The 12,862-nt window shown below is 47.1% G+C and overlaps 1 protein-coding gene across 1 annotated transcript in view; it reads left to right on the top strand.

Annotated features, from left to right (window-relative positions):
* PSD2 (pleckstrin and Sec7 domain containing 2) overlaps positions 1 to 7,271 on the top strand; it is a 55,119-nt gene extending 47,848 nt beyond the window's left edge. The window contains exons 11-14 of the mRNA XM_026035751.1: positions 997 to 1,154; positions 2,804 to 2,948; positions 4,064 to 4,207; positions 5,611 to 7,271. Of these exons, the coding sequence (XP_025891536.1) occupies positions 997 to 1,154; positions 2,804 to 2,948; positions 4,064 to 4,207; positions 5,611 to 5,817 (654 nt within the window). The 3' untranslated portion in view covers positions 5,818 to 7,271. The remainder of the gene's footprint in view (positions 1 to 996; positions 1,155 to 2,803; positions 2,949 to 4,063; positions 4,208 to 5,610) is intronic.
* Positions 7,272 to 12,862: the final 5,591 nt, after the last annotated feature.

The raw sequence follows: 12,862 nt of genomic DNA, 5'->3' as shown, positions 1-12,862 counted from the left end.
CTTCCTTCCTTCCTTCCTTCCTTCCTTCCTTCCTTCCTTCCATCCGTCTATCCATCCATGCTATAACCCTGCTGGACCAGTCAGTGAGCTGGAAAGCAAATCGTGTGAGAGGTTGGCCTAAAATGGTCTGGAGCTCAGTCAGTTTGAAAGCAAAGGATAAACACAGGATGGCTGGAACTGCTATTTTTCCTAAGAAGTGCTGTATCCAGACAATCCTTTAGAATCTGATGTTTGAGACTTTCAATCTRTTTATAAAATATATACATATTTTATATGGTAACAATGCATGTATTGTTACCTTCCCTGTTTGTATGAAATTCTCATGCTGTGGAGARCGTGCAACAGAGGATCAAGGAAGCAAGAATAAAGGCAGTGCTGATGCAAGGTGAAAATGCGTGTCTAATGAGTTACATGGGAGACCATGCCAAAAGGTCAAACACGTTAGAGAAAGAGAGACCAAGCGTGGTTTGGCTGGGCCAGGCTCAGCCTGGCAACTGTCCCAGCAACCACACATCTGAATGGAAAAACGTGTTAGGCACAGAAATATCAGTGTTCCAGGGCTGCCAAAGACCTGCAAGCCCTTGAGCCAGGTCCTCCAGCATGTAAATCCCTGTAGTTCCAGGGCAGCTCTAGCTGATACCTGCTGGCGACACCTTGGTATGAGTTCTGTGACTGCGAGTAAAGCTCTGCAGAAACCTAGCCCTGTCTTGTGCCTTCCCTCAAAGCCCCAGGCATGTACTGTGTGAGAGATAACTATTGATAATTGCATTTAAAACTTTCATCTCCTTCTTTACATCTTCCCAGTGAACTTAATGATGGAGGAGGATGCCAGATGTTAATTATTATCATTGTCAGCTCCTAACATTTACTGTACAAAGCAGCGCTTTTCCTAATCTCAGTACTCTGTGATTACAGTACAGAGAATAAGGCATATTCCTTAAAGTAACCCACAAATGTTAGTGTTGTCATTATCCAATTAACGTTCTTTTTTCACAGGATGAATATAAACCTGACAAAGACCTCTCTGAAGTGGATCTAAAGAATGCCATTCGTGTTCACCACGCCTTAGCCACGAAAGCCTCCGACTACAGTAAAAAATCGAAYGTGCTGAAGCTGAAGACAGCTGACTGGAGAGTGTTTTTGTTCCAGGCCCCGTAAGTACCAGCACTTCCTCACCAGAGGACTTCCCTCCAAGCATGAATTGGCAGACCAACTTCCAACCCGTGCTGGATTCTCTTCTTCTTGACCGAATCAGCACACACATTAGAGGAGAACTCTAGAAAGGAAAAGAACTGGGGGAAGAAGATGCTAAGCAGAAGGAGGGCTGAGAATGAGGTCTGTAGGACTGTGCRAGCAACCTGGTCATGGAGTCACAGTTTATACTAACCAGGTGAGAAGAGATAACTTATGTGATAGCAGCCAGGCTCCTGACAGTGGTATGTGTCARTCCTTTCTGGTTTATCACCTGACTTGGCTGAGCGGGTGAAGATGAGAGGTAAAGGGCTAAAGAGGGAGGTGACTTCCCTTTCCCCCTTCCTCAGACATTAACATCAAAAGAGCTGGAAAAATCCACAGCTCCCCATCCCGCCTCCTTGAAGCCACATTCAGCCTGGCTACACAGTCTGTCATGTAGTATCCTGCAGGTTTCAGATGGATTTTGCTCGTAAAGGACTAAGGGGAAGTTGATGAAGCAGAATGTTTCCAGACCATGTTTGTGGGTTACATTCCAAGAGACGTTTTCAAAGGTAGACAGTAAAATATGATTTTGAAACAGGCTATGGAGTTCCCASAGCTCCTCAAAAAAAGCAAGAAAATATAGGGACACACTTGTGCATAATTGTAAGGCTATTTGAAAACGTGCTTGAAGTGTTTTACCAGTTGAAAGTGATATCCCAGCACCAACTCTTGAGAGACTGTTATGTACAATGAATGTTTCCCAAGTCTCTTCCTGCTTGCTCTGTACGCACAGTTTGGGCTGCAGTAACAAGCCAGCCCAAATCCCATCACCTGCCAGCAAGTACAGTGCTAGATCTCCGGTATGATTGTGTCCTCACGTTCTCCTCTTCCTAGCTTCTGTTCTCATTCAGTGAGAGGCATTGAACTAAGAAGCTGATGGTTCACCTTGTCATCAAGGGATGGAAAAATAATAAATTAAGGTTATTGAAGAATTCTTCCAATCCAGATTATGTCTTTTTCCTCAGCCCGGAATGGAGGAAAGTTGCTCTGCTAACAAGTGCCACATGATTGAGCTATCTTCTGTTTGCTCTTCTATTTCTTTGTCACCTCCTGAGATACTTGACACTGTAATTTACGAATGGAGTACTAATGTCTAAATTATCACGTCTAGATTCACACAATGAAAATTGAGTTGAAACCTAGTGGGAGCATTTCCTGAACAGATCCTTAATCCAGATTAAGGAGTTCAGACTGTTTCCCCAAAACATCTGAGGGATCCATGAAAACTCTGATGGAAGGCTCCAGATCTCCACAGGGTAGTTTGTTGTTCCTCCCTTGTCACCATGCTACCTCTCCTTAACTTCTCATAGAATGCAGAGTTGATGAGGAAGGTGGAACTGTCAGGTCTTCGCGTAGCTAGACAGGAGTCCTGAAGTCCTTAAAGCGCTGTAGATGAGGCAGTTAGGAAGTGTTTTACTATGTTCATAACCAAGGGTAGCAGAGAAAAGGTTTTGAAGAAGGGCCATTTATGAGAGCAGACAACTTCAGGGCTGTGCTTAGCTGAGTGGGCTTGAGTCAGGAGCCCCTGCAGAAACCCAATTTCTCTTTTTCCCCTCCTCTATAACAGAAGTAAGGAAGAAATGCTTTCCTGGATCCTGCGGATCAACCTTGTTGCTGCCATTTTCTCTGCCCCAGCCTTTCCAGCTGCAATCTGCTCCATGAAGAAGTTCTGCCGCCCACTCCTTCCTTCATCCATGACTAAACTGTGCCAGGTAATGTGTGAGAGAAGGGTTGGTGGTGGAGGGGTCTCATGCATAGCCGGGTTTTCAGTGCATCGCTCAAGGTGGACCCGTCTGCAGCTTCCATCAGCACCGCTCTAAGCACATATCTAAGCACTCAGGTACTCACACCCGTAACTTGAGGGTATGAAAGAGTAGCGGACAACTCAGAGGACAGCAAACCTAATTCTGACCTATGTTTTCTCTTCAATGAAGGTAAAACAGCCCTGCTCACAACGCCTTCTGCTTAAWGGCTGTTGATCCAGACTGCTTATTGCTTATTGCCTATCACATCCCATCTCCCTTTTGCTGCAGGGATTTAAGTGATTGCTCCTGCGGAGCCCAAGAGCTGGCTACTGCCTGGTTCTTTTCATAACATGACACTCAGAGAGGGCACCATGTTATTTMTGAAGCTGAGAAGTGTCAGAGGAGAGGGAGTCTGAGTCCTACTCAGTGGGAAAGGTTGTCTGGAAGCAGCGGGGCATCATGCACCACAGCAGAGGTGTCTAAGACACAGTTAACCAAGAGTAATGAGCAGCTGCCTCACAAAGAGAGAATTTAGTTTGTACTGCTCAGGGAATGCAAAACCTGCCTTAGCACCTCCAGAAGACAGGGAACACACTGTGACTTGACCTCAGCAGAGGGGAAGGGAGAGGATATCCTGAAAAGATCAGAGCAGAGATACATCTCCTTATCTGCTGGGCAGACATGGCTGGATGTTGTCTTTCTGAGAGCACAGACTTGGAAAGTGTTTTTCCCTAAAAGAGAAGGATGTTCAGCTCTGAGGACTCAGCAAGTTCTACTTAGGTATTAAGGGATACAGAGCATTTTATTTTTGTACTCAAAGAGGATCAAGTGCTAAGGAAATCTACTCCTAGCAGTGGTGATGGTTGGGCTTTGATCTTCCTCAAATACCTATCTTTCAGCTGCTCCTTATCACATCAATTTGCAAATGTGCTGCACRCCTTTGCCCCCGCACATGGTGCACAGCCTTTTCCAGTAGCTTAGCTTACATCCTTGCAGAGACACATTCCACATTGATAGGCATGCAGTGTGCTTAGGTGTTACATATTTATACATTTTAATATCTGACATACTTCTCTCTGCAGGAGGAACAGCTGAGGTCCCATGAAAATAAAATGAAGCAGATTGCAGATGAATTAGCAGAGCACAAATTACATCCTGTAGAGAAGAGCCTCAAGTCAAAAGAAGCTGAGGAGTATAGACTGAAAGAACATTACCTAATATTTGAGGTAAAGTAACTTTCATCTTTTCTGTAATAAATGATGTCTTGGCTGATAAGAGAGAAAGCTGATAAGTCTGATGTGGATGCTGTGTGTCTGGGAATGCATGAAAGGGAAGAAATGAAAGGGAGCTCACAAGCTTGATGGGTGTCGTGGGGCAGCAGCAAGTTTCAGTGTTTTACACTGAGGCTAAAAAAGGATGTAACAGACATTGAAGGTCATCTATAATTTCCAGTGTTAAGAGGGAAAAAATTATGAGAGAGATAAASTCTTCCTTTACTGTCCTGGAAACTGAAATTTCCTCAGGTCCCAAGTAACAAGACAGCTCAGTTGCTGGGGTGCATCTGTCTGTTCAGCAACATTGATAAAAATCTATAGAAAGCTCTGGGAGAACTATTCTTGTTTTAGCAAAACTATTTCTGCAAACAAAAACCAAAGATCATGTTATGGCTGACTACAGACTCTTTGAGGATGCAGTAGCTGAGTTTAAAAACTCAGCAAAATGGAAGCATTCATTGTGGGAGAAATAGGATATTTTGTTCCAGAAGTGGCCAAGTACAAGGTGGGATTCCTGCCACGGAAGAGTCAGTGGGAAGAGCCTGCTGGGGACCTGTAGTCCTGCTCTTAGCCAGAGCACTGACTGTTGTCAGTACTACTCCAGACTGACATGGCTTTTTTTTGGCAAAGTCTTGGGAATCTTCAGTGATGGAGATCTCCTGCCTCCCTGTTGCTGCATCCCAGGGCTGCACCACCCTCTTGGGAAAAGGTTTTCTTGTAACGACCAGTGAATCTTGTAATGCCTTGAATCTCTTCAACTGCAATTGGTACCTCCATTGACTTTGTGCCAACCTTCAAATAGTTGTTGGCTGCTGTCAGAGCCSCCTTTGCCTCCTATTTGCCAGACAGCTTATTTAGGATACCTGTACAATTTACCGGTAACAGAGAATCACTGAATGAGCGCAATGGAAAGAAGTGTTTAAATCAGTGGAAGGAAACATTCCTCCCTGAAAATTCCTGTGCTCACGAGGGACATGCTTTTGATGTTCATAACCAGGCAGGCAGGAAGATGGAAACTCTGAATATCCCAAATCAGATAGGAGCAAGTCTGTGGGCCTGCTTTTGCCCCTAAAACCTGCCTTTCAGAATTGAGTTCAGAATCAAACCTGTAAGAGAAATTGGGAGTCTTGCACAACCTTCCACATTCATCCTTGGGTTGATTGGCCTTGTTAGGCTGTGGCGTAGATCAATCATTGTGTTGTAATTAAATTGTACTTGCTGAATATATTAGTGGGATTCTGACAATGTAGCATATATTTTGGGGCAGTAGCAGACAGCTTTGTCTCCGCTTTCCGTGTATGCCCTGTTCTGTCCCTGTTCCCAGGTTCTCTGCTCTGTTTCCTGTTCCCCTGCAGAAGAGCCGCTATGAGACGTACATCAACCTGCTGTACATGAAGATAAAAGTTGGGACAGATGACCTGGAGAAAATTGAAACCAACTTCTTCAAAGTGGAAGCTGATGATATTGCTTTGCGGAAGACACATTCCAGCCCTTCCTTGAGCCAAGGGCATGTGTCCATCAGTTGCAAGGCAGAAAAGGACATTATAGAGCAGAACACTTAACAAGGAACGTGCCCAGAAGGGGAGATGAACCAGCAATGCTTTGCGCTCCTGGACTAGATCGATGAGCACAATTTTACCTAGGAATTTATATGAACAAAGCCGTAGACGTACATGACACGGTAAATCAAAGAAGCTTTAGTTTACACTCCTTGGCAATGCTCTGGCATTTCAGCATCATAGACGCTCCACCTTCATCCCTAACAGCACCTATGGCTCTTTGTTCCCTCCTATTCCTACCTGCACAATAAAGGGATATGCCTTTTCTCCAAGGGCCAGGTTGCTCTTTTCTCCAGTAGCCCCCTTTCTCAGTCCCTCCCTCCTTCCTGCTCTCACTGGAGTCCACAGTGAATCTGGCAGTGTTCTGGCACTGCAGGAACCTCAACCAATTGTCATGTTCAAGGGTTCAGCCCTCAGCTGGCGTGAGCAAACAGGGTCTGTGGCACCACAAATGCTCTCGGAGAAGGGCACAGAGCAGCAGAGCATGTCCCTGCCATGAGAACAGCGTCGTTCGACATGTGGCAATAGGGCAGATTCCGTGAGCTGGTCACTGATGGAGTGAGAGGCGTCTTCACGTGGGCRCACGGGAATGTGATCCGCCCACGGCAGTGGAGGCCTGATGTGCTCTCTGTCGCCTTTTCTGCTTTTTATATATATATATATACACACACATATAAATATATATAAATAAATATATATATAAGGAAACTTTAATGTGGGATTTAAAGCTCAGTGTGCAAGCTTCCTGGAGAAGACATTAGAGACTGTGGAGGGTCTGACCAGCCTATTAGGGTATTTTCAAAGATGCAGTAGCCTATGTTTCTTTTTTTCGTTTTTTTTTCTTTTCTTACCCCAAAGGAATACCACCTGGCTTTGCTGTGAAACATTGCTCTCCTGTTCCTGCTGATTCAGACAAACTGGCCAGTTTGCTGCTTATTTAGCATCCATGGCTTCTTCCATTTTGGGTTCAAGACACAACTGGAGACSTGCTTGAGATTCAGCCTCACCTATGTGTGCAGGAGTGATTCTAACTGTCTGTGGATGCACTTCTCCATTTTGCAGTTCACATACTGTACTCTTAAATGGGGAGTTGTGTTGGTCTTCCTTTCTGTTTCCAGTGATCTGATGATTTACTATTATACTAGAAGTGATTCCACTGCATTTCAGTGCCATGACTCTCCTACTGCACTTTATTTATTTATTTCATTGTTTGGCTTGGTTCTTTATCTTGGATTGCTTTTYTTTCCCCTAGGTATGTTCACAGTAATCAAGCTCCAGTTTTAAGGGATCTTGTAGCTGCTAATTACACTGTCATTTGCTTTTTATATTTTTGCAGCATTTTTTAAACAAACCAAACAAGTTATTTTTGGACTATGGAGATTTGAGAGACGATGGACTACTGTTTCCCATGACAGTTCATGCCACTAGAAACCTCCACCCAACTTTGTCACCTCTTCTTTTGATCTCTCTGTTTCTTTGTACAGTTTGATAGTTTATTTGAAATGATGCACTAAGAATCGTGTAAAAAGAATAACAATAAAGCAGAATCTGTTGGTAAAGAGAACTGGTCTCAAATATGGTTCCACCAAGGCCTATGGTTCCACTCCAAAGCTGGAGTGGTCTTGGATTTTACAGCAAGAGGTGGTTATGCTCAAACCGGTGCCCAGAGTTCCTTCTGAGTGAAAGCCAGAACCGTGCTGACAATCCCAGAAAACTCTCCCTGCCCTTCCACGAGTGGGGTGCCAGGCTGCCCATCCTCCTGGGCACASAGATTGTTGGCCTGCCTGTGCATAGGAGACTGGCACTCTGAGCAGGTGCAGACAAGCTGGGAATGTATTCAGGTAACTCATTCTTTCATCCAGCTCATCCTAGTCCTTCCTTTCCATCTTCAGCCGTGAGGTGCATGAGAGGAGAAAGATATCAACATCCGCACTGTTGATTGGAGGTGTCCTAGGAATGCAGCCSTAGGCTGCATTAGGTGTTGTGGCTACTCCTGTAACACCCTGGRTGCTTCCCTGTGGCAGCTGCTGTACAGACAGCCCTTGCACGGAGAACCTTTCAGATACTGCCGCTCACAGAAAACATCAGGTGTCTGAAGATGTCCCGATTCACACAGTGGAAGCCTGTGACTTCAGCTCAGGACAGTATCTCATATATCAGCCTGTCTGTTATTTCCATCCCTTCCAGCAGGCAATAACAACTCCAATACGTTTGTGGCATCAGCCGAGAACATCTCAGTCCCACATGTCCAGGGTGCTGCGGCGCTGCGCTCTGGCAGGAGGGTGCTGCAAGGAAAGCAAGGGTCTTGCAAGGTCTTTTCTGAGCACCAGAAAGCTCCTCAGAGCCGAGGGAGTCTCTGTATAATGGATGCAGAAAGGGGCAGCAGTTTGTGCTAAACTCCTTGGCTAAGGAGCTGAGAGGGTTAAACTTAACACCAACCAGCTTGTCCTGAAGCACAAGGGCTGATCRGGATGGTCATGCATGTACATGCCTGGTGGGTCACCTTGCTTAAAAGAGAACATTAAAAACTCCTCAAAACATCTTGTTTGGCCTCAAGTCACGAGGGAGAATGGAGCCTGTATTACCTGTCCAGTTGGCTCCCATCAGCACCTCTTAGCAGCGATATAGATGTAAGTACTTCAGTGCAAGCGTATCCATCCGACAGGCTGTGGGGATAAAAACAGGGAGGCTTTGCATTCCCAAAGGCTGGATCTGAAGCAACTCTTCAGCTTGCATCGTTCAGCCTGTGCTGCAAAGCAGCTCCCTCCGGTCAGGAAGGGCAGCCAAGGCGCTGCACATGCAGGGCAGAGCGAGCAGGAGGCTTCAGTGGCTCCCCCCAACCTGTGAAAACTGCTSTCAAATATTTATGCCCAAACCCTGGCAATACACGTGGCTGGAGACGAGGGCTCTAAAAATAAACCAGCGATGGGAAAAGGAGACCCAGGCTTCCTTCAGAGGCAATTGGAAAGGGAATTTAAGTAATGTAATTGCCTCCAAATATAGAACACAATTATGGGAAACAAGGGACACATTAAACAAGCAATCACTATGAGAAATCATGAGGCTGTCATGGCTCAGAGCTAGAAATGGCTCAGAGCTAGAAGTGTCTCAGAAGATGCAGCACTTGGCAGATTCCTGCGAATCTTGGGGCAATAAAACATCTTCCTGCTCAGGGGAGCAGTGTGGGGAGCAAACCCACGCTGCCCTCTGAGGGAAGGCAGGCAGCAGCAGCAGCGTGCAGYGCGGAGCAGCCGCCGCGCGCGCGGGGAGCAGCGGCCTCCAGCCCAGCGCGGGACGCCCGGGCGCTCCGGGGTGCCCGTGCGGTGCATGAAGCTGCACTACCAGGTGGGATTTCTCTAGGAACGGAGATTGYCAGCTCTCAGATATGCACACAGCACTGGAGAAGGGGCTGCCCTATTTCTCCCTCTTAAATGACGGATTTCCAAAGGAATCTTCTTTCYGGGTGACATCCCATGCTTGTCTTTCCCAGCAGTTTGGATACACTGCTCAWTCCTGTCCATCTTGCCATACTCCAAGAGCTGAGTTGGGAGACTCACCTCCATCCTTGGAAAGGTGATGGAGTAATTCCTCCCGGATGTCATCTTTAAGCGTGCGGAGGGCAAGAAAGTGATCAGCAGTTGCCAGCATGARTTCATCAAGGGAAAATCAAGCTTAACTAATCTGAGAGCCTTCTATGATGAAATGACTGGCTGAGTAAAAGAAGGGAGACCAACAGGTACCATCTACCTTGACATCAGCAAGACTTCTGATGCTGTCCCTCACAGCATCTGCATAGGCAAGGTCAGGAAATGTGAATTAGATGAGTGGACAGTGAGATGGATTGAGAACTGGCTGAACAGCCAAGCTGTGGTGATCAGTGCCACAGAGTCTAGGCCTGTAGCTAGAGATGTCCACCAGTGGTCAGTACCAGGTCCAATCTGTTCACATTATTTGGACGAAGGGACAGAGTGCACCCTCAACAAGGCTGCTGATATACAAGTGAGAGGAGTGGCTGCTACCCCAGAGGTGCTGTGCTGCCAGTGGACACACTGGGCAGAAAGRAACCTCATGAAGCTCAACAAAGGCAAGTGCAGGTCCTGCACCTGGGGAGGGATCACCCCATGCACTAGGACAGGCTGGAGGTGATCTGCTGGAGAGCAGCTCTGTGCAGAATGACCCAGGCATCCTGTTGGACAAGCTGACCATGAGCCRGCAATGTGCCCTTGTGGCCAAGGTCAATGGTCTCGTGGGGTGCATCGGGACAAGTGTTGCCAGTAGGCTGAGGGACATGATCCTCCTCCTCTGCTCAGCCCTGGTGAGGCCACACCTGGAGTGCTGTGCCCARTTCTGGGCTCTCCAGGACGTGAGGGACTGCTGGAGGTGATCAGAGGACTGGAGCATCTGTCCTATGAGGGGAGGCTGAGAGASCCTGAGACCTATTTAGCCTGGAGAAGACTGAGTGCATGCAATGATCTGAAGGGAGACCCCACAGCATGTGTGATAGAAGTTCAGGATGGCAGAAAGGCCAGCTTTGAGGTGACAGGCACTGTGGATGTGTCAGGGCAGGCAGCTCAGCTGAYCAGCCTGACCATCAACTTGCTGTGRCTTCCCATGTCACTATGTTCCCTACATGGTGTTGTGGAGTCAAGACTGGAGGGACGAACTTCAGCTTGGGGGCACAGAGAGAAAGAGGTGTCACATAGAGAAGCCACGGCCCTGATGAACTCTTCCTTGTGTTCCTGCTTTGGGGATGAAAGGCTCAGGGTTCAAAACCCCACCAACCCCTTCTGGGTCCCAGCTGTGGAAAGTGGAAGGGACCATGGACTTGCCTCTGGCTCTGTATGTTTCTGTAGGGTTGGCTTGGACAGCTCCTCACCTGCAGGAACCAATGTGTAGAAAGCCTCTCTTCCACTAAGCAAATTCAGCTGTGACTTTTGGGCACTTTTGATCAGGGACAATGGGGGCAGGTCAAGAGGTCTTTGGGACACCATAGTGTAAATTCAGGAATTCATAAATTCATAGTGTCTTTCCCTGAAATGAAGCCATGCTCAGTGGTTCCCTTCTGTGAGAGCTGCCCGGGGACAGAGGCTTGCAGCTGAGGAGCTGCAGGCATGGCTTGCTTGGCAGCCTGGAAACTACTGCTCAGGGCCACTAGGCATGCTGGAACGAACCCTGTGTGTCTTCACTGCTGCAAACAATCCTGAAATCAGGGTCAGCACATGAACCATGTGGCCAYGTGTTTGCAGCCTTTCTGGGCGCCACAGCAAGTTTTCACAAGTGGGGTGAAGGATGCGCTCCCTTGTCTGCAAGTGGAGCATCAATGAAATGTCCCCCCCAGGAGACAGGGGGTGACCTCTACTCAGCCCACCGCATCACTCAGTGCACCTCAGCTCCCAAGCCCTGCAGCAAAGAGCAAGGGACCATGCCAAGCAAAAAACATCCCCTGTGGGAAGTTTTCCTCCCTTCAGCAAGGTCSTAAGTGCCTGCAGGACTGCATGTAGTGTGCATGCCACAGCTCCCCCTTCGTGCCCAACTTGCCTATGAGATTAATGCTGGCCACAGTTTGTTATTTGTATTTTATTTATAATATAAAAAATGTTCAAGTGTTAAACAGTCAAGAGTTCTGACATTCAGACAATCCAGAGCAAACTTTGACAATCATCTTATGACAAATTAGCAGAGTTTTCTATCTGACCCCATCATGGGTGAGGAATAGGGGTTTTAGTTACTTTATTGCTAAAAGTTAAATGAAATACACTGTCAATTGTTGTATTATCTTCTCAGTCACAGCTTCACCATGCATCCAATCTACAGTATCTGAAATGCAAAGGACATGCAGAAGTAAAAATATAAAAAGAAAAAAGTCAGGCTACAATGTAAACAGGTTTGCTGCGGAAAACTGAGGTGAGAGGGCGCTTGCACGGGGGATGCTCTGCTACCCGGACACGCAGGACTGTCTCTTTGCGCCACAGACCCAAGGGCTGGGGCTGCTCTGAGTTCAGAAACACGACGTCCATCACCGACGGAGAGTTTTTACGGTACACAGGGACATGACAATAACAACTGTCTTTACAATATACAGCACAGTGACAGAGAAGAATCCACTCACTGGGTTCCCTCCTGCCCCATGCAGTGACTAAGGGGGCCAGAAGTTCTCCTGCCCAGTGCCGAGGGGCAGCAGTGCTTGGGGTGGAAGGACATCTGCGTCGCCAGCCCCACAGAGCCGCTGTCCTGGGGCCCTCCTCGAGACCCACGGCCCTGCGGCCCTCACCAGCACAGCACACACAGCACCGTGGGCCCCAGAGCCATGGCCATGAGGACAGCACAGCCCACAGGGCACCACGGCCCCTACGGCGATGCAGCCCATACGCTACCGCAACCCTCCTGCCACATGGAGAGCGTCTTGTGGGGAGGCGCTGCCGCCTCCTCCATCTAGCGATGTTGGCTTCGATGAACTGGATTCAACCATACACAGCCAGATGTAGCATTTCACAACATTCATTTAAATGTTTTATTTATTTGACCACAAACCTATGTCAAACTGAACCACCCCAGCTTCAGACTCAGGAGTGAAATGGCTGAAGGTTGAGAGCTATACTGTAAGGGCTGCTGCTACTGTATGATTTTAGTTTCTGCTCCTACCTGTGTTGCAAAAGAAACAATATTTCTGCATTCCAGTATGGCGCTGCTGTGTTTCTTTTTCTCCTGATATAAGCGTATATGCAAGTATATTACAGGACAAGACAGATCCCCATCAGACATGGTAACAGAAACGCTCCCACTCATGTCCTCAGTGTGTGCTTAAATGATACCGTAAAGAATAAGATCATTGAGAGCAAGGTACGGGGCAAAGTGGAGAGGCTGTTTTCTTTGAATGGAAAAGCGCCTTTATGACAGGTCATCTCCCCCMAAAAATCTATGATCTTAAAAATGCTACTGAAACAGAATCCTCAGCATGAATCCCAGCACTAGCATACAGCAAAAGGCACCACGATAGTTTTATTTTCTATTTTTAAGTAGTCAAAAATTGGCCCACTTTTTTTTTTTT

This window comes from Nothoprocta perdicaria, unplaced genomic scaffold (assembly GCF_003342845.1).
Source record: "Nothoprocta perdicaria isolate Ctin4 unplaced genomic scaffold, notPer1 scaffold_166, whole genome shotgun sequence".
Classification (NCBI taxonomy): Eukaryota; Metazoa; Chordata; class Aves; order Tinamiformes; family Tinamidae; genus Nothoprocta; species Nothoprocta perdicaria.
The sequence above is the reverse complement of the archived record's forward strand: the minus strand, read 5'-3'. Positions and strand labels throughout refer to the sequence as shown.